Source organism: Enoplosus armatus, chromosome 19 (genome assembly GCF_043641665.1).
Source record: "Enoplosus armatus isolate fEnoArm2 chromosome 19, fEnoArm2.hap1, whole genome shotgun sequence".
NCBI lineage: Eukaryota > Metazoa > Chordata > Actinopteri > Centrarchiformes > Enoplosidae > Enoplosus > Enoplosus armatus.
In genome coordinates this window covers 2,806,742-2,834,082 of record NC_092198.1, presented here as the reverse complement: position 1 = coordinate 2,834,082, position 27,341 = coordinate 2,806,742, and the positions used below count along the sequence as shown (strand labels likewise).

General features: G+C 41.9%; 1 protein-coding gene and 1 non-coding gene across 2 annotated transcripts; one reads left to right on the top strand and one right to left on the bottom strand.

The window, feature by feature from the left end:
• Positions 1-322: 322 nt before the first annotated feature.
• clvs2 (clavesin 2) lies at positions 323-25,607 on the bottom strand. The gene is made up of 5 exons (XM_070926263.1): positions 25,219-25,607; positions 23,019-23,193; positions 3,861-3,971; positions 2,720-2,952; positions 323-416 (listed from the first exon to the last, which is right to left on the bottom strand). The coding sequence occupies exons 1-5, from the start codon at positions 25,605-25,607 to the stop codon at positions 323-325; spliced, it is 1,002 nt and encodes a 333-aa protein (XP_070782364.1).
• trnat-ugu (transfer RNA threonine (anticodon UGU)) lies at positions 7,606-7,678 on the top strand. The gene has a single exon. It is a non-coding gene; the product is annotated as a tRNA-Thr (tRNA).
• Positions 25,608-27,341: the final 1,734 nt, after the last annotated feature.

The following is a 27,341-nucleotide window of genomic DNA, read 5'->3' as shown; positions in this document are numbered from 1 at the left end:
GAGGGGCTGGACTGTTGAAAGACGTTAATTTACAGGGTTTTTTTGGGGGGAATTGGCACTTGACAAATAACTAAATAAATAAATATATCTAACACCATCGGTAGCTCTCGGGGTGCCGTCCTGTGGCCGCTTGTCTGCTCCATGTCGGCTCCTTTTGAGTTCAAGAGAAACAAGAATCCAACAGCAGCAGCAGCATTTTCTGGAGGTTCAGGTGTTTTCAGGGCGCGCGTGTCGCTCACAGCAGGTGCACAGGTACGTCAGTGTGTTTGTGTGTGTACATATTGATTTGGGTATGCTGTTGAGCTGTTGCTGAATGTGTGGTTTAGTCCAGCGAGAGCAGCGGCTGCATGTTGTCTTCTTCACTCTTGACTTTGTCCGGTCGTTTCAGGACTCCTGGTTCCACCACCGACTGAGACCTGCATGGAACCAGAACACGAGACGATCAGGATTAGTGGAGGTCTTCATGGCTCCTCTGAGTTCCTAGTAACTGAGGCCGGACCTGGTCTTAAGTTACCTGCATTATTTGCATGTTCACATGGCCACATTTACTGATTCAGATACTGATTCGATAGCAGTGCCCTCTGTATTATATATGTATATCAGTATACAGCGATAGAAGAAGTATTCAGAACTTTTAATGAAGTAAAAGTAGAAAATACACAGTAATTCAACAATTTACTTGAGTAAAAGTACAAATGTATTGGAATCAAAATACACTTAAAGAATCAAAAGTAAACATATTGATGTGTTAACACCACTTTGGGTGAATTTGAACTACTTTATATAATGCTGGGTAGCTCAATCTATAATAATACATCAGGATCTATTTGTGGATTATTTTTATATATAAAATATATATCTGCAAAGTTACAGTTAAAGCTGTCATGTAAATGTCGTGGAGTAAAAAGTACATTATGTTCTCTCAAAAGTGGTGAAGTAGAAGTATAAACTAGCATAAAATAGAAATACTCAAGTATATCAAATTTGTACTTACTTGAGTTGCATATATTTTTGTAAATTTGTTCTCCAGAAATCTTTGTTAAAATGGTAAAACTTACCATGACTTACTGCGAATTTTAGTTTTTATCGTTTATTAAAAAAATAAATAAATAAAAGCAAATCTTGGCAGGAATGAGCCTCCATACATTCACCCCATCGTGCATCCAAAACTGCAGTTTTGCTCACTGGTTTTATATAACAGTACTTATACTACTCGTATTGTAACCTGTTCCTCACAAATAGACAGTTTAATTTTCAGACACTTTAACTGATATATAACTGGTTTATGATTTATTGATTATCGGCGGGGCTGTTGATTGATCTGCAGTCACACTCTGCTGTCTGAGCTCATGTCAAAATGTTTGCGGGTGAATGAGTCAGTTGGTGTCGCGTAGTGGTCGGATGATTTACTGTCACGGTGAATCATGCTGCATGGTGGCCTATAGGGGGGAATGATACTCCATGAAATGTCAAACATACTCACAGCAGCAGAGTCCCAAAGAGCCCTTCACGACAGCGGATCCCAACCTTTTTCTTAAGGGACCCTTATTGTCACCATTGTGTACAAACTGACGACCCCCACCCACATAAAAACTGGGAAAAGTAGCCTACTTCTTTTGAAATATCTTTATGTATATTTCATTATATTTGTTGCATATAAAACAATGATAACAATTAACAAGAGAACTTAACACCTGCAGGAAGTTTGTGTAAAACTAGCAATTTGCTTACAATTCTGAATAAACTGAATGTTATATTATTCAGTTTATTATAGATGTCGTGTGGATATTGCAGTGTGTTATATATCTTATATCTTTAAGGATCCAATTTTATGTGGGTATTATGATTTTCTTTTCATTTCACTATTATACATATGTTTTAATAGTCCACGCAGTCTGGCTTTATAATAAATAAATAAAGACATAAACTTCTAAAACAACCCTTAAATTCAGTTGTCTTCTTCACAGAAATTAATTAAATGCATGTATATTATATTTTATATCTATAAAAATTAAAGTAAAAGAGGGCTACCTGACCCCCCCACCCCCCGTGGAGCTTCAGCGCCTCCTCTCAACTTTGATTCATTTTTTTCTTTTATTTGTCATAAGGGATTTTATTATTCATTATTTTGTCTTTAAGTTTGTTATTTAGTAATTTTGCTTTCTATTCAATCTATTATGTTCTCACTGTCACTCTCACAGCTCATGACTTTGCATTGTAATACATTATTATTATATAACAGCTATTTTTTGCTGTTGACTAAAGAAATTAATAAATGAATGTACGATAGTGGGAGGTGGGAGGTGGGAGAAGGAGACCAGAATACCACAGTGAGATAAAATCTGCACATTAGCTCCGTCATTATCTCACTTGTTTACACTAATTATGCAAAGATAACTCAATCACTTCGACAATATATTGATATACTGTTGATGCACTGATGCATACTGGGGATTACTGCAGAGGTTTTGGCAAATGCTTCTTTAGTTTGAACACTTTTCCCACATTTGTATCTAGAAATACTGTAATTTCCTGCAAAACGAGCACAATGTTAGTTTGGTTTATCACTACTTGTTATATAAATCTGCCTGGTTCCCTTAAGAAGTGTAGAGTTTAGAAAGATATATTAACAGATATGATGCTGAATAAGTAACACATTTTCCTTCCATAAACATCTGTCTGGAGCTCTAAAAATGTAAAAAAATAAACATGAGCTGACCTCTTCATGGTTTTTGGGGACAGGTTTTTCTCCAGGTCTCTCTCCAGGTCTTGTACCGACAGGGTGTAGGACTCCGGACAGTAGTCGGTCTCCTCGTCGTAGGCGTGGTCCAGCAGCGTTCGCGCCCACGTGCCCATATCGTACGGCGGCATCATCCCGCCGAGCTCCGACGGCAAGATCTCGGGATGGATCAGCTGGTGGAGGCTGTTCAGGTTGTTGCCGTGCATGAAGATCTGCAAAGGGAAAAGGACACAGACAGGAAGTCCGCTTAGATTGACTGAAATTCAGATTCAGATTATTTTTCACCTGTGAATAATAAATAACATGAAGAGCTCAACTTGTGTTCATCCATCATACATTTAAAGGGCTTTTGTGCAGACAAGTCAAAGATGGTGTCCTTACTTCAATATCATTTTATTATAATACCAATTCAAAGCTGATATATTAGCCTGGGTTTTAGGCTCAGGGAGCTCAGTTTATGTATCGGTAAGTCTGTAAGTTGCTAAATGGGTCATGACATTTTGAAGGAATCTAAGCAAATATAACCAAAACTAATACTGAATGCTCTCAGTCCAATCTGCATTCATCACAATATAGAAAACAAAATATATTTGTTGGAATTTTGTCATTTGCTTTTGATAAAAATGCTTAAAAACTGGATAAACCGTCTCTCCTAAAGTTGAAATACCAATATAGAAACGTTTTTCCGACTCTTTTAACAGTTGAAAGCCTGATTAAACCTGCATTAACTGCTCTTTTGGCCACTTGTGGCGAAATTGTTCGCAAACATTTGCTTATTTTCACATCCAGAGCAACATAATCATTCATTTGGATTCCTGTTTGTGGCCACAAGATGTTTTCGGTCTCCACCAACTCACAAGGGAAATATCTGTCTGTTTAGCTGCTAAATGCTCCACTTTGTCCACCAGCTAGTCGCTAACTGTGCTAAGCAGGAAGTCAGTCTTTGGAGCCGCCTGCTGCAGCCGTTTCCAGCTTAAGTGACGGGCTGTAAAACCAAAACAACGAGCTGAAAGACGCTATAAATACACAGAGCTGAGAGGAACTGCAGAGCCAAGTGCTGACTCCTAACTAGTCGTGTAATAAAAATATTGACAGCTGCTTTAAGATCTCTCGGCCTCACCCTCTTCCTGGTCTTGTCTTTGAGGAAGGGTCGTATCACGGTGTAGAGAGCGTGGATGTACCAGGGCTGGTTCACAAAGTGGATTCCTCCAAATCTGGCAGGAAAACTGTCCTGTTGGGAAAACAAACAAAGCCATACGTACGGGTAAATACAGACGAACGAGGATGTTTTTTAAATTTGCAGAAGTGAACAGTAGAATATTATATCGACGTAGTTAAACAGGTTCATGATGGTGTGTTTTACCTTTTCACTGTTCACAGAAATGAATATATCATCAGCAAATCAGTATCAAAATGCTGCCTGAATCCACACGCGTGCCTGAAACTGGCTTTCAAATAACACTGATGATGTTTTCGAGGGCACAGTTTACCTCTGGCTTTGATGTGAGTACAGCTGATAACGCATTTTTAAAAAGCTGATATGAAAGATAACTCAGCAACGCACTGAAGCACTGCAGGAAAAATGCATTTCAGCTCAACAAACATACGTGGCCCTCGGAGCTTTTACAGACTGACTAAATAAAGTCAGCTTGTGTATTATTAACACAGAATCGCCGACTCTTTTTTTAATTATTGAAGGACTTGACATTGGAGGATGTTGTGCCTTCACCGCTGAATCAGAGGAACTACAAAATTATTAACTGAGATCATTTTTTGATTCTAAAGCGTCTATTTCTAAGATCTTCAACCTGAAAAACTGCAAACAAAACACATGCTGCCTTTAACAGAGATGGAATTCAAAAATATTAATCTTAAAAACAGAAATGAGAAGAGGATGATAAACATATATTTTCTGATTGACAAGTTTATGTTCACTACCTGCAGACAGGGAGGAGGGGCTGCTTGGTTTATCTGACACACAGCTAATTAGTTTCAGCCGTTACCTACAATTAGATTCAGCTTTTAGTTCGTTCACAAAAACTCACTATAAGCAAAACGAGCTCCGTGCAAAGTCATTATCAGCCGCCGTATATAATGCATTTTTCTAACCAGAGGACTCGGAGACTTAATGAGAAGTGCAATCGTGATGGCTCATAAAGACTAAGATCCATAATCTCTCTGTGTTTTTCACAAATAACAAAGAGTCTTTTTTCTCCCCCCGTCTTCTTCGAGTTCCAGCGAATGAGAAATTACCTCTGTGAGTTTCCTGTCCCTTTTCATTAGATTAGTTTTTGTAAATGGGCTCTAATCTCATAGTCAATAGGAAATGGTCCGGTCTATTTTGGAGTCGCCGCAGCTCGACGCCTGAGGGAAATGAGTCCTTGTTCGTACAGGTTAGCGTGTGAAGTCTGGGCCTGACACGGCGTTTCCTAGAACGCTGGACACAATTATGATAATTACACTCCACTGTCTATCTGTCTATCTGTCTGTCTGTGTGTGTGAGTCATAATTTGGCTGTGGTACAGCAGTATGGTGAAATTATATTCTGACATAACAGAGCTGGCTGATGAAAATGGCTCGGGGCAGACGTTTATATAAAAAGTGTGAGCAGTGTGTGTGGGAGAGACGGAGACAGTGAGAGTCTCTGAGGTCAGGCCAGGTTTGTAAATGAGGGTTTGACAGATATGAATCATCCAGGCCGAAGTCACCGCCAGTGGTTTTTGCTCTGCTGGCGGGGATGCTGACTACCAGACTGTCTTTGGTCCAGAGCAAAATACAGTATCTCTGGACATCTGCAGCCATATTTACATGAAATCTGTTGTGAATATTCAGGATTCCCAAGAGGATATTGGTGACCCTCTGATCAAATGTGTTGTATATTTGTTGGCTGCATACTGGGCCACATTGTACGCGTGTTAAAGTGAGAATGTTCCAACTTAAATCCGATCCAATTTATTTATAAAGCACATTTAAAAAGAAGAGAGAAAACCGTAAAACAACACAATAAAAACGCAAAGGCAATAACATAGAAGAAGAAAGGCAAACGTCACACTGAGTTAAGGAATGAAAATGTGTTTTAAGACGTGATTTAAACATGTAAGTTCACTGCACGAGGCCACAGCTGCATTATGGCCGAACACATCCGGTGCATGTAGACCAAACAGACCCACACTGGTTTGTCCCTTTAGCGCCGCGATCGGGACAAAGCTCAACTTTGTGCACTAAATATCTAAGATCGGACGCACACGACTTATAAGGATCAACATCCTTCTTCGGGATTTCTACCAGTTTCAACAGTTTTCACTGCGGTTCACATTAAACTACAGCGAAGAAAATCATTACAGAAAACAAAGAGAAAAATCTGATTAAAGACCACACACCCGACTGGTTTTGTGTAACTACTTTGTACAGAAACAGAGCAGAAAAGGAGCATTTACTACTTTTCCCATCATAATGAAACTAAAATCGTTTATGAAACCAAAGAATCCAGATATAGATACTGAATATTAGTGGAAAATATCAGCAGGATCAGCAGGTTACTAATAATAAAGAGGCTTATTTTGGTTAAACCGTGGTCAGACAGCCCCTCCCCCTCTCAGCTGTCCGGCCCCTCTGACTCTGAACCCCCGGCCGGCCCTCTGCTCTGACAGACGTTTTCACTTTGATGAAGGGACCTGCTGCATTATGCATGAAACATGAAACTGAAAATGGAAGAGGAACTGCAGGACGTCTGCTGCTGCTGCTGCTGCTGCTGCTGCTGCTGCACTGGAGGGACTGCAGGAGGAGGAGGAGGAGGAGGAGGAAGAAGAGGAGCTAAAGGATTGATCTGCCTGAAGGAAAAGGAAGAGGTATAAGGAGAAAGCGTTCAAATAAAGGTGGAGGACGCCGTGGTGAGAATAATAAAAGGCAGAGGAGATCCGAGAGGGAATGAAAGGAACGATAAACCTTAAAATGATCTTTCCACAACGTTGTTTTGTCGTCTTGTTACAGCGCAGATGAAAAAGGTTTCCCCCGAGGAGCAGCTGCCAGAGACGAGAGGACTGAGACACGATTTAGAAGAAAAAAAGACGATTAATACTTTTTAGATGCTCCATTGTTTCCCTCCCGCAAGAATCCACTCAAAAGGTCTTGAAGTGTGCGCAGTGACATCACTCACTCCTCTTGTGGTCAGTATTTCAGCATCCGCTTCCAATGCAGATTTTGAAATCAATATTTATATTCTCCCCCAATCTAAGGAGCGGATGAATCCTCCTGGAGCACTAATCGAGCCAAGTTTGCCATCTCGTTATTCAGATTTTAGCCACAGTTAGTCTGATGCCCCTAAAAGTGTCTTACACTCAGAGTCAAACAAACTTTTAACTGTCAGTGTCAAACGATTGTTTCCACGACTTTCTCTACAATTCGATTGATGGTTTGATGTGTAAAATGTTAGAAAATTATGTCTGTACCAATTTCCTAAAGTCTAACGTTGCGTCTTTAAATGTTGTGTTCTGTCTGATCAACGGTCAAAAACCCAAAGATATTAAATTTATAATGATTTAAAACCGATAAAAGTAGCAAATCCTGACAATTTAGAAGCTGGAACCAGAGAACGTTTCTGTTGATCGACTAATCCTTTTAGCTCCAGCTAGTTTCGCATTTTCTCGAACATCAGATGAGCTTTTATATATATATTAATATACTTTTCCCTGTGAACTATTTGCGATTAGATCTCTGCGAATTCAATTCATTGCTGCAGAAACTGTGCGCTCTCTTCTGGCCGCTGATTTGTCTTATTTATTTTCGGGTTTAGAAATTCTACCTAAATCTGACTTGTAGCACGTTTTGTATTATCCGTTTTGTGTCTCACAGTATAGACACTTTATGGCTCTATAGCTCAGTGGTTAGAGCACTGGTCTTGTAAACCAGGGGTCGTGAGTTCAATCCTCACTGGAGCCTACATATTGCCCTGTATCTCACCTGGCAGAGCAGGTGTCCCACATATACATACATATAGTGATTATGAAGAAATCCACCTGTAATAACAGATGCACTGTTGCACAGGAAGTAAAGCAGGTCAGGGTTCGATCCCCAGCTCCCCCCGTCATGTCGAAGTGTCCCTGAGCAAGACACTGAACCCTATGTTGGGAAGCGCTGTATAAGTGAGGTCATTTATCAAACCGATATTTAAATATCTGAACAAGAAGGGTTCTGAAAATCATTAAAACACACAAATCAAACAGAAGTTGACATTTGATTTATAAACTGAATAATAGGAAATTGTGACCGGGTTGAAAATAACTTCTGGGGGGGGGTTAGTTGGAAAGTAAACAGCTCAAATATTCAGTAAATAAAAATTCCAGAAAGCAGCCACTCAAAACCACTTCAGCGTTTTCTTTGATGTTTGTCTTCTGGAGGCGAACGTCGACTCTCTCTATTTTTGGACTCTCGCTGCAGGTCGCTGCTGAGCGCGCTCAGTTACAGCGAAAGGTTGAAGAGAACGAAAGGTGACAGAAGACGGAGAAAAGTCCGTCAACAGCGACAGGACAACGTGTGGGACTGAGGAGTCCATCGCTCTACACGCAGATACATTCAGTGTTTTGTGCGTTAAAGCCGGTTGCCTCATCTCTCACCTCCCCCTCCACGGAGCCGGTGGCTTCGCTGAAGAGGATAAACACATTAGAGATGATTTTCTCTTCAAAGCTTGGTTAGCTGTAGAGAAACTGCGCCCACCTCCCGCTTTGTGACACTCAGCAATCCAGCAGATTTTTCCTCTAAATCTGACCTCGAGCCACAAAACGTAAACTGCAGCGAAGAAGCCGCCAATCTCGTTGGTGATGGTCTTTTCTCATCAACAGTAATTACACTAATGACTCAGAATGAATCTTTTCATTGTTTTAAAAGGAGGAGACTAAAAGGAGTCGAGGTGGGGGAGGGGGGGGACTCCTCATCTGTCTTGAAATCTGTCTCAGAGCATCTTTTCCTCAGTAAGTTTGGGGACCGATCGCTTCACTTCACAGAGGTGAAACCTGAGAGCGTCTCCTATCGCATCACCCAAAATGAGATAGCAGACATGATATGTCAGAAACAGGTTATAGTCGTGGTTTTCTGCAGTCTGTGATCTAAAACACACATCAAAATATACATCCTGGAAAAAGTACGTCCACTAAAAGTGCTTTTATTTTTGTGCCAGTGACCGACTGTTGTTTCTTCTAAGTGACAACATTATGGATAGAATCGCCACAGAGAAATACCTTTTTAACCAGAAACTAAAAATATTACCATCATTTAGATCATTAAACAAAAACAAGCAAGAAATTAAATGGAATTAAAAAGTCAACAACACAAAAAGAATCCTATTGGCAGCACAAACACTGTAATTTATCTGGTGTTGTGGTGTGCAATAATCAGCGGATCTGATGTGTTTTGCTCTTCTGGTTACAATAAAAACTGGGTTAATATATAATATAATAATATAATATACCTTGGTTAACGGCGGTTATTAGGAGTCATTAAATCTGGCTGAAAGTTTTGTTTAAATGACACCAAAAAAAAATCAATGAGCTTTGGATGAAGCTTTATTTATTTATCATTCTAATCTAATATATAAAACACCTTATTTACCCCTGCATCATACACACGTTCGCGATATAAATTAAGCTTGCAGTTTGGCTGTCTGATTTTAGCCGTAAACACGACAATCCCTCCATCTCGACCTTCTGTCCCACGTGACGTGAACGCGGCGTCAGTGCAGTTTCTCATATGTTGCTGGTGTGCTGCGGTTATGAAACCTCACAGATCCAGAGGGGAAACAAACAGACAGGCTGCCACCGACACTGCGGGTTAAACACTGAGAGTCTTTTCAAAGGCACACGGACACTCAGAGGTAACGACATGTGACACGTCGACATCCCCTCGACGGCTGAAGCAAAGAACAGATGAAGTCAGCCAATCGTCAGCAGCCACAGCTGCTTCTTTACCGAAATGTCTGTCCACCGCCACCGGGATTAAAGGCTGCACTCTGCCTACTCGAGCAGTGAGTTCCCCTCAGGACGCTCTGTGTGTCCTTTAACAGATAACCACACACACACCGCAAGCTTTGCTCCCAGCATGTTTCACATTTCGATTCCAGTCCTGACTGCTGGTCCGAGTCAGGACCAGGACCGGCCAATGCATCGTTTTATAACTTTCAAATATTGGTATCTGAATCGTCCCTAAAAATCCAGCATCAGTCGGGGGCTAATGTGAATTTAATCTGAAGAGGTCCTCTGTCGGGACCCCTTTCATGAGGAAGAGGAAGTGCTTCTTCTTCTTCAGGTCATACAGAGCTACAACCTGTGAGTCATTTATTTACTTTCTCGAATGGGAGCTGTGACGGCAGCACGAGGCAGGATGGAACCAGATCCACATCAGATCCTTATTTTCTTTCAGAGGGACGTCAAAACTATCCAACAGACACAGTCTAGATCACCTTATGAAGTTATTATGGCTAACAAGGCTAACATGCTCCATTCCAGGCTACATAATTTGATCATTTTAAGTCCGCTCTGCTTTGCACTCTGTTTTGGTCTCCACCAACCCCTGACAAGTTGCTGCTAGAGGTCCGCTACAGAAGATACCAAAAAGTTAGCTGGTTGCTAACTGTGTTTGTCTGCCATGTGGTGTTGGATGGGAGGCGTACCGTCACTTTATCAGAGCTTGTTCTGCTGGAAACAGGGTTTGACGAGAGCGGTAAGAGTGAAATGTGCCGTGAAACCGAAACAATGAGCTGAAAGAGGCTAAAGAACTACACTGAGCTGAAGAGCAGAGTCATTGAATTCACTGTGGCTTCAAACCCACTATATGTGTGACTTTTAAAAGTTCTTTATTTGGTATCATTTGCTGATCTGAAAGATGCTAAACTCAAATAAAACCTCCACATGCAGCCGCTTTAAAGAAATCTGTAAAAAGAAGACATCAGTTCTTACATGACTGAAATGTTGATATTTTAATAATTATTTTGCTGGCAGTGTGTTGGAGCGCACACAGCTTTATTCTCCTACGCAGCAGTGAATCAACATTCATGTTTTAGCGCCCTTAAATGTGAGGGTTTGCTGCTTTTCTCCGTTTTACGTCAACGTGAATTGATTCACTTTGGCTCTCGGACTGCTGCTTGGAAAAAAAATAAACATATTTGAAGGTCTGGTAAAATTATGAGCGGCATTTTTTCAGTTTTTTTGATATGTTAAATGTCAGAAATAATCAAATATTAATTGATAATATTAGCAGCTTTACGTAGATTATACATAAGGTAAAAAGAGCTGGCAGTCAGTCTCAGCTTATTGATGGGAGGTAGTTCTCCTTTCTTTCTGTTTTGCAAATCTTTATTTTTACAAGAGAGACCTGAAACGCTGCAACATCCAAGGTTTTGTTAGCAAGCCGCTGATGTTACGACATCTGACATGCGTCGTTTACCACTCTATATGTGTCGGGGGGCTGCGGTCATACATCTTCTCTCCCCGTCATGCTTTTCCAGTCTTTCCACAGCACATCAGGTTGATGAGCTCTCTCTCCACTCTGCTCTGCTCCTGTCACTTCCCATCAACAGAGGGATGAGTAAATGTGTCCTCCAGTTAAATAAAAAGGAAAAGGGAGGGAGAGGGGGAAAAAAAGTGGATTCAGAAACAAAAAGAAGACATCCATTTGAGTGCTTTTCCCTTTCAGGATATAAAGTGTAGCCTGGAGTGACAACATTGTTTTGCTGCCGGCTTGTTCTTTACAAAAACCACCTTAATGAGGAGACGTCTGACTGGAGCTAATGCTGAACTGAAAGGAAATAACGGGGGTTAAAATCAACAGCGAGTCTTGCAGAGGCAGAAAACGTCTCAGGCAGGCTTCACTTCTGGTCGGAAAATCCACAAAAATGTCAAAGACCAACCAGCTTCTCCGATAATTTAAACCTCTCAGCTCACTCGACTGATGCAGCCAACCTCGGACTCTTATTTCTCTGTAGCTTTTTATCCAATCTGTTTACTCAACATCGCTCTTCCTCCTGCTGTTACTCCTCATCCAGTCAATACATTTCCAAACCTTTTAACCAATCAAACCCATTCCCCTCAGTCGCGCTCAAACCATTGATCCCATTTGTTCCTTTCTGTTGTTATCTTGAAGAAGAGCATGGCTGTGATTCACAACATTAACGGGTCCAGTTCTTGTGCATGCTCCCTCACTGTTCTGCCTCCCTGAGATATCTAAGTGGGACCTTTTTTGTCAGTGTAAAATATTTACTTTGACAAAGACCCATTCTGGAGAATTACGACTACAATGACTTAAAAGCATTTTAAAACATGCTGCCTGTCTGCCTGTCTCACGTGAAATGACTTGCTGAATTTATCAGTAAAACAACTTGTCTGAGGTATCAAAAGTAACTTTACAGTTTCTTTCCTGCTAGAGATTCACACTGAGAGGGACGGTCACACCAATTAAACTGCAGCCTCTGCAGGTTATTAACATGCTGCCAACTCCTCTCAGGAGCTCCGGGCGGGAAGGAAGCAGAGGAATGAAGTTTCTCTCCGACCGAGAGATCGCACATGTATTTAAATCTTTTTTTTAATTTCAGCTGCCTGTGGAGTGCTATACTCTGCCTGAACGAGTGTTTACAAAACTGCCGACATCCGTGCGTCCTTTAACTCCAGAGCTTCGTGGTGTGTTAAGTGGTAATTAACTTCATCCAGGAGGTTTTGGTTTTGTTTGTTTGTCTGCTTGCAGGATATCTGAAAAACCAGAGCGACCAGAGTGATTTCTTTTTATTTTATTGCAGGATTTCTCAGCATTGCCTGGTCTGGCTGTGTGTGTGTGTGTGTGTGTGTGTGTGTGTGTGTGTGTGTGTTTGCTGCAGTTGACCCGAGTGTCCAGATTGAGAAGACTAATATTAGACCCCCGGGTGACCTGCAGAAGGTATGATACCTTAAATCAGGAGAAGCAGGAAAAGCACAAGTGGAATTCCTAATATTAAAATGGCTGCATTCCACTTGTTTTAGCGGGTTCAGACTGCACAATATCAGCCCAATAACAGCCCGACCCCCGACAGCCGTAGGGCCTCAGGAACTAAAGCCGTCTGTGGCGACAATTGATGGTTTTATCCCGCGTGGTGTATCATAGCAGACGACAACCGCCATGATTGTTCGGGGACCAACATGTCGTCTGTCATGTCTCCCGGCAAAGTCACAGCAACAATTTATGACTCGATAATCGCCTGATCTGACACAGATCTGCACCAGGTCCTCACAAACAGCCTGATCCACAATGAATCAAGTGTTCATTTATTCACATGAGCCTTGTGTGTTCTTTGTTATCGACAAAATTATGAGTCAAAGTCTTGATGTAAACTTTTAAACATTTTAAGCTATCAAATATTGTTTTTCCGGCTGCCTTCAACCTCCAACATGCAACATAAAGAAACCACTGATCAAACCTGGAAACATGAGTATCAGTATTACAAAATGGCCGTGACAGAAATGACTCATGAGAGCAGATTCTGATCTGGAGAACATGATTATTCACTTTCTTGCTGAGCGTTAGATGAGATTCCCTCACGTCTGTTCACTAAATATTATAATTAGCTTTACCTGGAAACATGGCTGTCCAAAGTTACACCTCTAAGTTTGACTAATTATCACGTTGCATCTCGTTTGTTCAACGCGTACACAAACAGAAGTGGTTTTACGGGAAATGTAGTTGCTGTCGTGGCATTATTTCTGAGATGTATAGAACCATTCCTTTAAGTTTAGGCAAGTAAAACTGCTTGGTTGAGGTTCTGGAAAGCCATCGTTGTGGTTAAAATGAATGTTAAGTCAAAGTCAGAAACGTTGCACAGCAAACCACAAACCACAAAGAACAACACCACACTTCCATCTTTACAGCGTCGGAGAGTCTGTGTTCGGTTTGTGTCGCAACAAACGGCCGACGAAGACACGTTCAACATGCAAAAAAAAACAAAATAAGCATAAGATCTCGAATATTGGCAGCTTCTTTCTGAACCAGCTTCAAACCCCCACATCAGTCAGACCTCGTGTAATCCCTGTTATTGAAGTGGGAGAGCGTTCGGACACACGGCTGCAGTCCAAAGATAAAAGGCAGAAGGGAAACAGTTTAAATCGATACTGAAGTGTTTGTAAAGACGAACCTGGCCCACAGCCTGTTCATTCACTAGAAACCAGCTCCATTTCCTGTTTACAGATTCCACCTCGGACTGTTTCTAATATCATCAGCAGGTAAACTGAGAAATCTGATGGAAGAAGGAAGAAGAAGTAGACCTGCCAACGGATTTCCTGTTAATTTACTTCCTCATTTTAAAGCATATAATGAATTTGCTGTCTAAATTATACTACTGGAGATAAATAAATAAAAAAGCCAAATTATAGGGTCCTTAGAAACCACTTATTACTCATAATTCTGTAGATTGTAATATCAGACAAAGCTAATGCAGTAAATCGACAGGGAGTTCACTGACTAAATATCTACTCAGGACCTATAAGCTCCACCGTTGAAGGCACATTGAGTCATAAATTAATGCCAGTAATTAAGAAATGGTCACTGATTTACATTTTGTCAATATCTATACAAGTGATGTTAATAGTAAAAATAATTAACTGATCTCACTACAGCTACAACTCATGATTTTTCACATTATCGATTCATCTGCTAAATATGTCTTATGATTAATCAATGAATCATTTAGTGTATAAAATGTCAGAAAACTGAAAAGCAGCAACTCAACACATTTGAGAAGATGTGTTTGACAATTTGGCATGATAATAATAATAATAATAATGATTTGAATAATTAAATTGATTAATCAACTACTTGTTTAGCACTAGATGTTACACTTATTTATTGATCAAAAGCCGATTTTACAAGATGTAAAAGTAAGAAACCTGCATTTCAACCGGCATTCACTGATTTTTTTTGGCAACAGAACAAGTTGCCAAAAAATACATTTCAAATTAAAAGAAACAACAAGCACAGCTGAGGCCGACGGGAATGTCTTTAGTTTTGCAGGTATTGGATCATATGACCAAAGTATTAGACAACGTTTGACCCGATGATGACGCTTGAGGAAAAGTCCGAGGATCAACAGAGTCAGCTGGGAACTATGATTATCTGCCAATCCATCAAGTTCATGTTGAGAAAAGTCCAACAGTTGTCAAAACATCTAATTAAAAAACTCAAATGTCAGCCTCATGGTGGATGCTAGAAAAACTAAAAGCACGAGATGAAGCTGCACCAAAGGAACTATTTCTTTACTCTGTTTCTGTATTTATTTCCTGCGGTATTGTGTCTATCTTAGTATTGTTCGGACCACTGCACGACTAATTATGCAACACACATTCACACAAGACATGATACATTTACAGTATTTAGCGGTCTTGGAAGAAGAAGAAGAAGAAGAAGCAGAAGAAGAAGAAGAAGAAGAAGAAGAAGAGTGAGATGGAGAAATGTGTTTCTGTCTGAGACGCACAACAAAAGGGAGCCCATTTGGAGGAGAGGGCAGAGCAGACAGCGCGGCAGTCCGACATGTTGCCGTGGCAACGTGGCGAGGGTGGGATGTAGCAGGAGGGAGCCGGGGAGGGTGGAGGAAGAAAGAGGAAGGGGGGGGGGTACGACGAAGCACATTGTATCATGCACCTGTCGGCTGATGAAGACGAAGATGCTTCTTTAAGGTTCAACAAGAGGAAAAAAACAAGAGATTTTAATGATTTCTGTCATTTTAGGCTGTGTTGTGTTTCTATAGGAGTTACTGACGACTGGTGGTGAATATTTTATTTTAATACTGCTGATTCTGGAGGATTATTGAGCTCATTTTTAAACGTAAAGCTGAATCACAAGCTGCCGCTCTTCAGACGCTGACATCACATGAACTGCCCGGCGAATATTGTCTCTGGCGAACAATGACGGAGTGACTGGATCGAGGGACAGAGAGGAAGGAGATAAGGGGGAGGGGGAGAATGATGATGTTGTTAAGGAGAGAGGGGGGAGGGTAAAGAAAACAAAAGTAAAAGGGGTGGGGAGGCCAGAGGGGCCAGAGGGAGAGGAGGAGGAGAGCGTTGAGTCATTCGTACCAGCACAGTTTTAAAAGGAAGATGACCATGTGGCTGACACGCCGTCTCTATATTCCCTTTTTTACTTTCTTACTAAACGCGAGGTGAAGATGTCAGTTGAAAGAGCATCACATGATGAGATCATCAAACGTCTGGATCCATGTCAGTGTCATTACTGCAGGAAGTGTTGCAGCTACAGTATCAGTTATCAGTTCATCCAGCTCCTTGGCACATGAACGAGCACCGCTGTCGCTCGGGTTTAGCTAACTTTACCAAAAGAGTGCATTTTCTGCACTTTTCTGCACAAAACTGGAATCTCATCATCCTCTTGAAATGATGTGTTTCGGGCCTCATGTTACTGAATGAAGAATCTGAAAGAGCTCCACACAGTGAGGTAGAAAAATGAGCGCTGGTGTCGGATGTTTACAGCAGGAATAAGAATCGTCATCAGGAGAAGAAAAGGTCGAATTGGTGCATCCGAACCTAAAACCACAGGTCAGCTTTAGGCAGAACTGCCTTTACTCTGTGCCATTAATTCCTTCTGAGTAAAAGGAGACCAGATCCCATTAGATCTGAGGATAATTAGACCCCATCGAGCAGCCAGGGTCTAAAAAAGCAGCAATAGATCTTTCCTGCACTTTTTCCATCACATCACATCCTCCATGATGCAGCAGAGCCGATAGTGCACTCATTCGGGCATGAACAGCAGAATCGAGTCCATTAGACACCAGACACCGAGTCCTGTGAAGACTTCCTGTAGCTGTGACGCCGTCAGGTTTGTTTTACATCACGGTGACGACTGGTGCAGCTGCTTGGTTTAGCTTTAATCGCTTACTTAAGTTTGAACCTCATCATCCTCCTGTTCTGTAAAAAAGTACTTTTATCATCCCAGTAAAAAGTCCCATATGTTGGACTTTCCCACGAATGCAACATCAAGGCCACAAGAAAAACTGTCTAATGGATCTGTCAGCAACTCCTGCAGTAAACAGACAGCTGTAAGAATGCGACTGTAGTGCATTAAATACTGCAGCTTTAAATGCAGGTTACACACATGAAGCTGCAGGAGGGCAACTCATCAAATCTTCAGTTACGATTTGGGCTTTCAACGAATCTGAAAACAAGATAATCGAGATAAATGATTGTTGATTGACGATTCTCTCCTTTTGTCTTGTGTCATAAATCCAGTGGAGCACTTCCGCCCCTCCCTAAAAGCCCAAACTCACTCTCTTTACTTCGTTGTAATGATCTGAAATTCAGTCACAAAGCCGTCTATGACCCAAACAACGGCAACGAAAGGAACAAAAACTAGAGGAAAGTAAAGCCTCCTCAATTTCTTCCGCCGCAAAATTTAAAGTTCAAGAAATCCACTGTTCCAAAGTCAGTGAGTAATCGCGTTAAATAACCGGGATCTCAAAATAATAATGATTTTTGCCGAGCAGCCCTAAGCTGCAGTGTTGAGTCTGCTGGCTGTCAGCTGCTGTACAGTCAGTTAGTGTCACAGGTTCAGGACAGCTCATTCATTACTGAGTGGCAGGTAGCTGATCTGAGGTCAGATGGCGCCAGGCTGTGACAGATCACCTTATCGAGGCGATTCACGTCTCTGACCTCAAGAGACGAGACATCCACAGGAAGTCCCTCGAGTCTTGTTGTATATTTGCAGTAATTAAAACGTGACGTAAACTAAAAGATATTCTAAATCAATACAAAGAGACATTTCCCTACAGTCATCCATTTCACATGAGAATATACTTTATTTATTGAAAGACTTCTAAAGGATTTCTGTTCTTTTAAGTTGTCTTTTAATGCATTACGTACAGCACTTTTAATTTGTTCGGCTGTTTTTCTTCTCCGCCTCGTTAATCTAGATTTAAGGCTGTATTTTGAACTCCTGAACTGTTGACTTCTTTTTTTTTTTGCTTAATTTAAAGCTTAACTTATTATTATAACAGAGCGTTTTCATATCCATTACTTTGAATGCAGTTTAACGTTTTTTAAAACTTGTTTTGAAAAGAACCCAAAAGAAGGTTTTACACACTTGAAGCTTTAATCCCTCTGTAACATTGTAATCCTGGAGGATTATGACTGGATGGGTTTGTATCCCATCCTGCACACTGTCTCACCTCCTTAATATAATCTCTTTTATGAGAGCATAAAGAAATGTAAGTGGAAAAAATGCTTTTCTCACAACTGGGGAAATGTACTGTCGGTTGGATCAGGCAGCGCTCGGCGATAGAGAGGGTCACTTTGAGGACACTGACCATTAGATTTTCACTCTGTGTCGCTTCTTTTTCAAGATATAAACCAGTGAGCAAAGCAAAAAAAAATGTAAGGCCGTCAGTTGGTCTGTCAGGTTGAATTTCCGCCAGATCAGCTGTTGTTTGACGTGCAGTTTGAAGGAGGTCTGGTTTCTCGGACCATCGTTTCCCTTCGCGGCTGCTGTCAGAAGATCCATCGTATTTTACATGCTGTGGCTAAAAGTCTTGACTGAGAATGCTGTGATATAAATCTTGCCTGCATCTTCCTCTGCGACTCACGGTTCATCATCCCTGAAACGTGACAGTCCCCAGAGGATGAACCCTTTCGGTTTCCGAGAGCTTTTCCTCCAGCAGCAGGAAAGATTAACCCTTCTTATGTCATGCAACAGTTTTAGCATCATTAGCAGAATAATCAGTATGTTGTTTCACTTAATACATAAACCACAGCGTCCCTGTTCTCTCCCTCCCTCTGTCTCCTTATTTCCTGTCTGCCTCTTGACTATATACTTACAGGCACAAAGAATCCCAAGAAAAACACAACACAACAAAATAATAACTGTTGCGTAGTCGGGGGGGTGTAATAACCGTTGGACCCTCTAGGGGCCACCAGCCGGGATCCAGACTAACAGTCTTGCCTCTGCTGTGATCTGAACAGCATACTGTGCTACAAATCTGGATCCCAAGGCATGTGGCCTACATGCTATTTGTATTTGCTCAAAACTAACATCGTCAGGGTTGCCATGACAAAGAGTAAATCCCAAATGAGGCAGTTTGAGCTGCATTAACATGGAGGACCAGACAAAGGAAAGGCAGGCAGATGACAATTCTGGCAATTCAAGAATGTCATATTATCATATTTAAGGTTGTTTAAGTCTGATTTTCATTTGTCATGGGTACATAATATCGTCACGCACATTTTGAATTAGGTTATAAACTTATTTCAAGGTAACTTGTCCTGATTTGTCACAGCTGCAGTTGCACAGCTGATAAGAAACGAGTGCGACGGCACGTTTGTCACACTGAAATCCCAAATATGTAGTAAAACTTAGCTTATTTTAAGAATCATACCAATCCTAATGAATATATGCCAGATAAAAACAACTTAGATGATTAGATGATAAAAATGAAGCCGATACAAACAAAATATTTATATATATTATATTATATATATTTAGTACATTCCTCTAGATAATGGAATATATTGCGTGCCTGTCAGGCTTTTTTTCTGCAGTGTAATTGCTGTTGTTATTTGTCACATTGCTGTCAGTTCATTTAGACATCAGATGATCCAGCGCGCTGAAAAATCTTTGGAAACAAAGCGAAACAAGGACAGCAGCAGCAGCAGATATGAAGTTGCTGATGCACACAGAAGTTAACTGAGTGACGTGTTCAGTGTAAATCAGCCATCAAACTGCATCAGACCCTCATGCAGGAGGAACTCTGTCCGACTGGCCTGCAGATGAGTGACTCAGCTGCTCTTTGACACTTACTGGTTTTCAGATTCATAACCAGACCTGCTCAGACTGACGTGACTCACTGTGGCTGTTTAAAAACATTCAGATCTCAGTGTGCGAATGACTCTGCTATTCTCACGTACTGTACGGAGGGCGAAACATGAATGTTGAATGTGTTTGCCATTTATTTATTTATATGTTTATATTTAACAGGGGTGATACAGATAGGGAGAGGTAATAGAACAAATGTAATCTAATATATATACCTAATTTGCAGCCCCCGTCCCTGGTTAGGCTTTTCAAATCAGGTTAAAACTAAATCTATATGTTAATAAGATGAATAAGAGTGCCTGCGTTAGTCCACATTTGTCTCATTGCCATGAAAAGACGAAAACCGACCCAGTCTGTGGCTCTCAGCCCCGAGCCCATAGGATCCTACTGGAGACGTAAATCTTTAAAAACAAGTAAAAGAAAATACATAGTTCAAGTTTAAAAAAGGCTAATGTCCTAAAACAGCTGGGCACTGTAGTAGTTTTTTATCAAACTTACTCAAACAAGAGAAAATAGCGTTTTTGTTGGGGACTATTTTCAGTGGCGGATTAATACACATTTGGTGCTCTAGTGAGTATTAACTATGTGTGGCTCACTGAGGTGTTTTCAGACTTTGAGACGCAGATAATACTGGTTTCATTGTTGGTTTTGGGATTTTCATGTGATTTGTTGAATGAGGACATCTTAAATTTGTTTTCCCATCTTTGCGTCCAGAGTTTGAATCCATCGCCACACCCTTGATGATTTTGGTAATGTGTTTGGTGCATTTTATTTGTCAAATCAAGTCAAATCAAATCACCCTATTACGCTTCTTTCTTGCGTTTTCAGCACCACATGATGAGCAGCCATTTGTGTGAGCAGTTGCACAGTTGGGAATGACTCAGGGCTCAGCTAATAGCTCCCATCAATAATTCAAGCTCTAATCTGTGTCTGGAGAGCCGTCGGAAATGTGTTATATATGGACTCGTCACAGTGATGCACTGGCTTGCGTCTATGTTCGTTTCCTCAGACTGAAAAAGGAGAAGGATTTTTTTTTTTTTTTTGCCAACGTGCCACTTCAACTCCGTGCTGACACTGCAGAAAACTAATGTTTACAGAAAGTGGAGGAGGTGGAAAAACGTATGGAGGATTCCTGCTAATGTGGATATTTATCTAAATCCTGCTGGGGCTCAGGAAGAGGACGCATTGGTTAAAGAAAGTATGGCAGTCATTTTAACACAAACCAATACAATAAGCTCCTCTGATGGAGGGATTTACTGTTGAAGAGGTGATGGATGGATGTTAAAGGTGCTCTGCAGAGTTTTTGACCACTAGTAGCGCTGTGGAGCAATGTTTCATGGGTGGGTCTCTGTTTTGTTTTATTGTGCTTCTCCTTTACTGCTAGCCAGCACACACACACACATGGATGTAAATGATACACGATTTGGAATATTTAAAAAATCACTGGGTGATGTGGATCGAATCTGTTAAATGTTGCCTAATAACAAGCATTAAGTACATTAATGAAATGGTTCAAACAGTCAGTCAGTTCTGTTTCCTTCTTCATTTCACAATCTAAGTTGATGTAGTCTCTCTCTGTGTTTCCATCGATCTGATTTCATGCATACATTTTAATTATGTCATCTTGTCGCGCTCTCTTCTTCTGCAAATGGTTTAATGGCAACCGACTGGAAAATTATGAACCAACTCTAAGCTTCTGGTCACTTAGTGGGTGGAAACGCTCATCCATTCGCGTTTTCTTTTGCTGAATTTTCTCGAGATTCTTCAAATTTTGCGCTACACTTGGATGGAAACCCTCCACCTGATCGTTACCCTTGAAGACTTGATCTCTACACCTGATTTACACAAAATGCTTCATTGCAACAGGTTGCTAAAACCACACATTCCCTGAAATAAAGGTCCTCGTTGGCAGCGGCGGCCCCGGACCGGACACTAAATGGTATCTTTTGGTACTTGGTGCTGTGGACACGTTTCATCTGGTACCAAATAAGTAAAATGATTTGATATCCAGCTTCAATACACAGGTTTGATGCAGGTCCAACAAAATTACTTGAACTGTAAGGTTAAAGATAAAATACTCAAACTACACAAAAAAAAGCTTCAGAATTCAAATAACTTTCTTTCACCCTCAGGGGTAAGACTTCCTCTGCTTATTTTCTCAGCTTTAAGACACAAATATAGGATTGGATTTAGTGCAAAATTCAAGGAAAGCAACTTTGACAGTTTGGCATCCATCACAAGCACATCAGATAATCTTTCAGACCTCGCTGCGTCTTACTCAACACTTCCCTCTAGAAACACTTCCCCTTAGATTTCTCTTTGACTAATGGAGCCCAACACAAATTGGCAGATGATTCACAAGGATGTTGAGAAAGCAATAACACGCACACACAAGAGGCAAGACGTTTCCTCTCGGGTTTGGCTGGTTACCGGAGGACAGCTGCACACTCTGCCTGTGAGCCTTCTCTCCTGTAACTCGTTTCAATAATGACGTTAAAGGTGAGGAGAGGACTAATGCGTTTTCATGCCGTGAAAAAAAATCCCCAATACACAGATACAAATCCGACGAGCGCCGTCGCGTCTCATTTCTCTGTTTTCTACATGCCACGTGAGACAAACTGGAATCCCAACTCTCATTAGAGAAAACGAGAACTCAAGAAAACCAAACTGACAACCACTAAAAATCACATCTTTTTTTTTTTTTTTTTTTTTTACATCATCTATCGGCCAAACGAGCCAGCAGCGTGTAATCAAAATGGAAATGTCCTTATTCTCTTCCATTGCTCTTTAAACAAGCTCGAGGCTTTAACACGGTGCTTGACTTGTTCATAAGTGGAACATTTTGACTGCAGAGGGGATGATGGGAAGGGAGCTGGAGGTTTGTTCTGCCACTGTCAGAGCTTGTTACCCAAGATGTTTTTCTTCCCCTCAGCTCTGATGGCAAATAAAATAGCTTTCCTGTGGATTCCTGGATGCTCGCGTAGAGCTGCAATTAGCATTTATTTTCACACTCTATTGTTGTGTGTGAAATTCTCCAGTCAACAAAATGTCCGAAAGTTGTAAAAAGAAAATAAGTATGATCCCAACAGCTGAAGTGACGTCTTCAGATTGCTCGTTTTAGATGACCAGCAGTCCAAATATATTTAATTTACTATTTAATTTACAGTCAAAACAGAGAAAAGCAGCAAAGATGGAACCAGAGAATGTTTCACATTTTCATTTGATAAAATAATTTGCTTATCCAAACTGTTGTAGGTCAGTTTTTACACAAGAATTAACACATCGATTACGGTCATTGACTAATCACTTCAGCTGCAGCGCAGTATATGTTCTGAATGTTCTGTAGGTTTGGTTAAGTTTACCTGGTAAGGGTCCTGGAAAGTGACCAAAGCCCGACACTTTGCACCCACAACCACTAACCCAACCATAACAACACCGGCCCGACAGCTGAGCGTCTCACCTGGAGCCCCTCGATGGCCAGCCGCAGCATGCTGGGAGTCAGCTTGGACGCCTGCTTGAAGGTGAAGTTGCTCCAGTCGATGATGAGGATGAAGCCGTTGACCTGCAGCTCCGGATCTTCAATCATAGATTCCAACGACAGCAGGATAGCCCTCAGTATGTCCACGAATGTGTATCTGAGAAAAAAGTCAAAATGTTTAATTATTATTGACAGATATATCGTGAATATGTTTGGCGTAATTGACCAACGGGGCCGCAGTTACATAGTTTGTCCACCAGAGGGCGCTGACAAGTTGATTTTTACACCTGGTCCCAATAAAACAAAGAAATATTGGTATCAAGATTTGTTTATGTTTACCGATATATTGTAATCAGATTTTTCATCCCAGTATCAGTTATAAAATAATCAGTCACTATTTTGATATTTGATTATTTCAGTCAGCTTCTCAAATGAGAGAATTGTCTGCTTTTTTTCTTTCATATATAATTTTAAATTGAATACATTTGGAGTTTGGTCTCGTTTTGGCATTTTCTTGGCCTGAACGATTAAAAAGAAAAACTATCTGACGTTAAATCATAAATCTCATCACAGCTGAAACAGTATCTTTTAGTTAGCTTCCTCTCGGTGTAATTTATTTCTGAATTAATGAGCAGGTCTTTACAGTCGGTTGTTGGTGTGTCACTAGATGATTGTGGAACAGCTAAACTGCATGTTTTTGTATAATTGCTCTCGGCGGTGACCGTGAGGATGCTGGTGCTGCCGGTCACGCTGTTTGATGCCTCGGTGGGTTTTCATCCAGCTGATGCTTCGGAGATTTCACTGTCTTACTCCACAGTCGTGTTTTTTCCCTCATTATCTTGTCTCCCTCTTCATTTCCCTCTGATTCTTTATCCAGAAACCTTTAGCCTCCCTCTACATACAGCTAACAAATGTTTTTTCTTAATTTGGCAGCTGAACAGACACGAGCTGAGTCTACTGCAGCTCTATCTAACGTGCTATAGAATATAGTATTTCTGAGATGTGTCAAATAGAAGATTATTGCAAGCTTCATGAAACAACCAAAATCACTTTCACAGAGAACAAAAGTCACATGATCGTATGGTTAACTGGAAGTAAAGCACCCCCATTTCTGCGTTTGAAAGGGTTATCAGGTAAAGAAAGGTTGTGAAACGCTGGTTTAAACTACTCAAAACTGAACTCATCAGACCTCAGGACATCTTAGTGAAATAAAATGTTAAATGCAGGAGGTTCACTTGTTGTATGTGGACGTGCCGTCACCTGTGCACACACTTCCGGTCTGGGGCTTGAGTTGTATATCTTTCAATTAAAACACCACACGATGATATTTTAGACTACAGTTTGGGGAAGAGCCTTTCCTCTTTAACCATGATGATGCCCCCGAGCACACCCCCAGGTCCATAAAGAAATGGTTTTTAATATTGTCTGTTTCTCCATAGTGTCATTTTACTATTCTTTCAGTCAACTTTGTACATCTATCGCATGTCTGTCCGTCCTGGAAGAGGGACTGCTCCTCTTTTGGAGGGGCTTCTTTATCTGAATCGAGGATCTAAGGATAGAGGGTGTTGTATGTTATTTAGATTGTAAATCCCTTTAAAGCAAATGTTGTTATTTGGGGCTATATAAATAAAATGTGCTTGACTTTTCCCAGTTTGGTGGTGAGGAACTTGACTGGGCTATGAGCCATGACCTCAACCCCATTCAACAGCTTTGGGATGAACTGGAACTGGAACTAAACTGAAGCCAGACCTTATCGCCCAGCATCTGTGTTGGACCTCCCTAATGCTCTTGTAGCTGAATGGGAGCAAATCCCTGCAACCAGGTTCCAACATCTGGTGGGAAGTCTGGAAGCAGCAGAGTGGAGGCTGTGACAGCAGCTGATTAGTGGTTGTTATGTTTGGGTGTCCATATACTTTTGGCCATGTAGAGTATTCGCTTCCCCACAACTGATTAAAGAAGAAAGATGAGTTTGTTTCCTGTTGTTTTCTGATAAACAATGATTCTGTGGTGCTGAATGGACAGCTCCATAAACCAGACTCCACTTAATTATGATGGGTTTTAAAACACGGACTCTCCTCTAGTCTTTGTGTCCTGTTTTCTCTTTGTGTGTCTGATCCGATGACCTGAATACAGACTTTACAGCCACACCTCCACCAGCCCCAACCCTCTGCCTCTGTGTTACCTGCTCTGGTCCCAGTTGGCTGCGAACAGGACCAGTATTTTCCTGCCGTATCTGTCCAGATTGGAAAGCACGCCGGGGAAACCGTCCTTCAGGGCCTGCTTGATGCCCGGGTCCGTGGCTTTCAGGTTCTTGAACATGTCCAGGTTCTGCTGTCGGTACTCAAAATACTGTGCCAGCAGCCGAAACGCCTCGAAGTGGTTGAATTTCCTCGCCCGGAGGAATCTGAGGATAAACGGGTCGTCTGTCCTGAGGAAACCGATGTCCGGCCGGGTGATGATCATGTCCCGGACCTCCTGGATGTCCTGGTGTAAAGTCTCCGGGTTTTCTTTCAGCTCCACCTTGGCCTTCTCCAGGGTCTCTGGAGAGAGGCCAGCTTGTAAGTGAGTCATCTTTTGCAACAGCTGTCCCTCCACGGGGGGGCCCACAGCACGGCAGCGTCCAGTCAAACAACAGAATCAATTGCTACCTCCAGCAACAGGGTGAAGTATATGAAACGATTTTCTCTATGGTTTCCTGATCAGCAGCTGACTTCAGATGGAGGCCCGCTGCTCTGTAGACGTAATCCACCCTGAACAGGCTCAGGCGCCGTGATGCTCCTATGATGCATTATCAACATATGGGCCATTCACTTTTACGCACAGAAACATTTCAATTCCACCTTGAAGAATTCAACTTTATTGTAATTTTCCCACCATGTAGATCATGACTCAGGTCCTCCGGGCTTCAGGCGGTACATCCAACCTGCTGATCCGGGCGGCCTGAGCTCAGAGCCGACAAACAGCCGCTTCCCTCCATGTCAAAGCCTCTCCTCTCTTTCTCTCTCTCTCTGTGGCACAATGACGACGACAGCATCACCGTCTCCCCGGCGTCGCTCGCGGCGGCCAGGCAATGCGGCACGACCCTGCAGCACCTGCTATATCATCATCATCATCATCATCCCTCCGCCTTCACAACGCATCTCCACCCGCCGACCGACTGCTGCTGCTGCTGCTGGTGCGGCTGCTGGTGGTGCCGCCGACCGCTCCGTCACCGTCAATCGAGGCAGATTTGGCCGCTCGTTTCCGCCGCGTCTACATCCAGGTCTCAGTCCCCGCTGCTTCTCATCATCCTCATCCACAATCTGGGTGCGAATTTAGATCTTAAATCATCTTTCTAAAAGCCCAAAAGAGGGGTATCCAGCACAGGTGTCCCGCGAAGGTTTTGTTCCCCTCCTGCCACCGGTTTCTGGGTTTTTGGAAAGGGGTGGGGTGGACTGGGGAGGGGGGATTACCGTCTCCGCTCCTCCTGCTGCTGCTGTTGCTGCTGCTGCCGTCTGTTCGCTGGGAAAGTGACTGACAACAAGAGAGTCTGTGCTCCGGTCGGTGTATGGACGCCACCGGCGGAGGGGAGGGAGGGGGAAGAGGTGGTGGGAGGCTGGGAGGAGGGGGTGGAGTGTAAGATGAAAAGGCAACAGATATATATATAATATATATATAAAGGATGCAGGGAGAGAGGGCAAGGCGGTAGAACGATGGAGAGATGGAGAATATCTGTAGAGGGCCAAAAAAGGAAAGTGGAGAAGTGGGGAGTGGATGGAGGGGTGGAGAGAGGATGCTGATGGGAGGAGAGGGAGGAGTGGAGGCAACTCAGATGAGCAGGGGTGAAGGGAGGAGGGCTATAAGATGAAAACCTGACAGGGTGGAGGGATGAAGGTGGGGGTGGACTGGAGGCCTGAGGCAAAATTAGGGGCCTCAGCACCACCCTGTCTCCTTAAAGCACCAGATGTTTGCAGGGTTTTTTTTTTTACCTCCCAAATCTTTTCATTTTTGTGGATATTTTCAATAGAGTTTCAGATTTTGGGGAGTTTTTGTTCTTCTGGTATTCGATCTGTAAGCAAAGAAACATGGAGTGAATGAAAGCATCATGACGGAGGCGTCTTTCACTCAGAGCTCTTAAAGCTAAACAGACAAAGTTTATGGTCTTTGTAAGCATTGACTTGGTGATTTGCAGGTCAAAACACGTCCAGATTAAAACGTTTTTTTTAGATTTCTAGGATAAAAGCATCGTTTCAACAGCGCTGACTTTATTTCAGTGTGTACTTAGGACCTCCTTCACACTGAAACAGTGTGTTCACTCAGCCAGAA

Excerpts from the sequence above, each read along its gene's own strand:
- clvs2 (XM_070926263.1), bottom strand. The coding sequence starts at position 25,607 with ATGACTCACTTACAAGCTGGCCTCTCTCCAGAGACCCTGGAGAAGGCC. Across the intron at positions 23,194-25,218 it reads GCCAACTGGGACCAGAGCAG|ATACACATTCGTGGACATAC; the intron begins GTAACACAGAGG and ends CTTTTTTCTCAG. Across the intron at positions 417-2,719 it reads TCCCCAAAAACCATGAAGAG|GTCTCAGTCGGTGGTGGAAC; the intron begins GTCAGCTCATGT and ends GGTTCCATGCAG.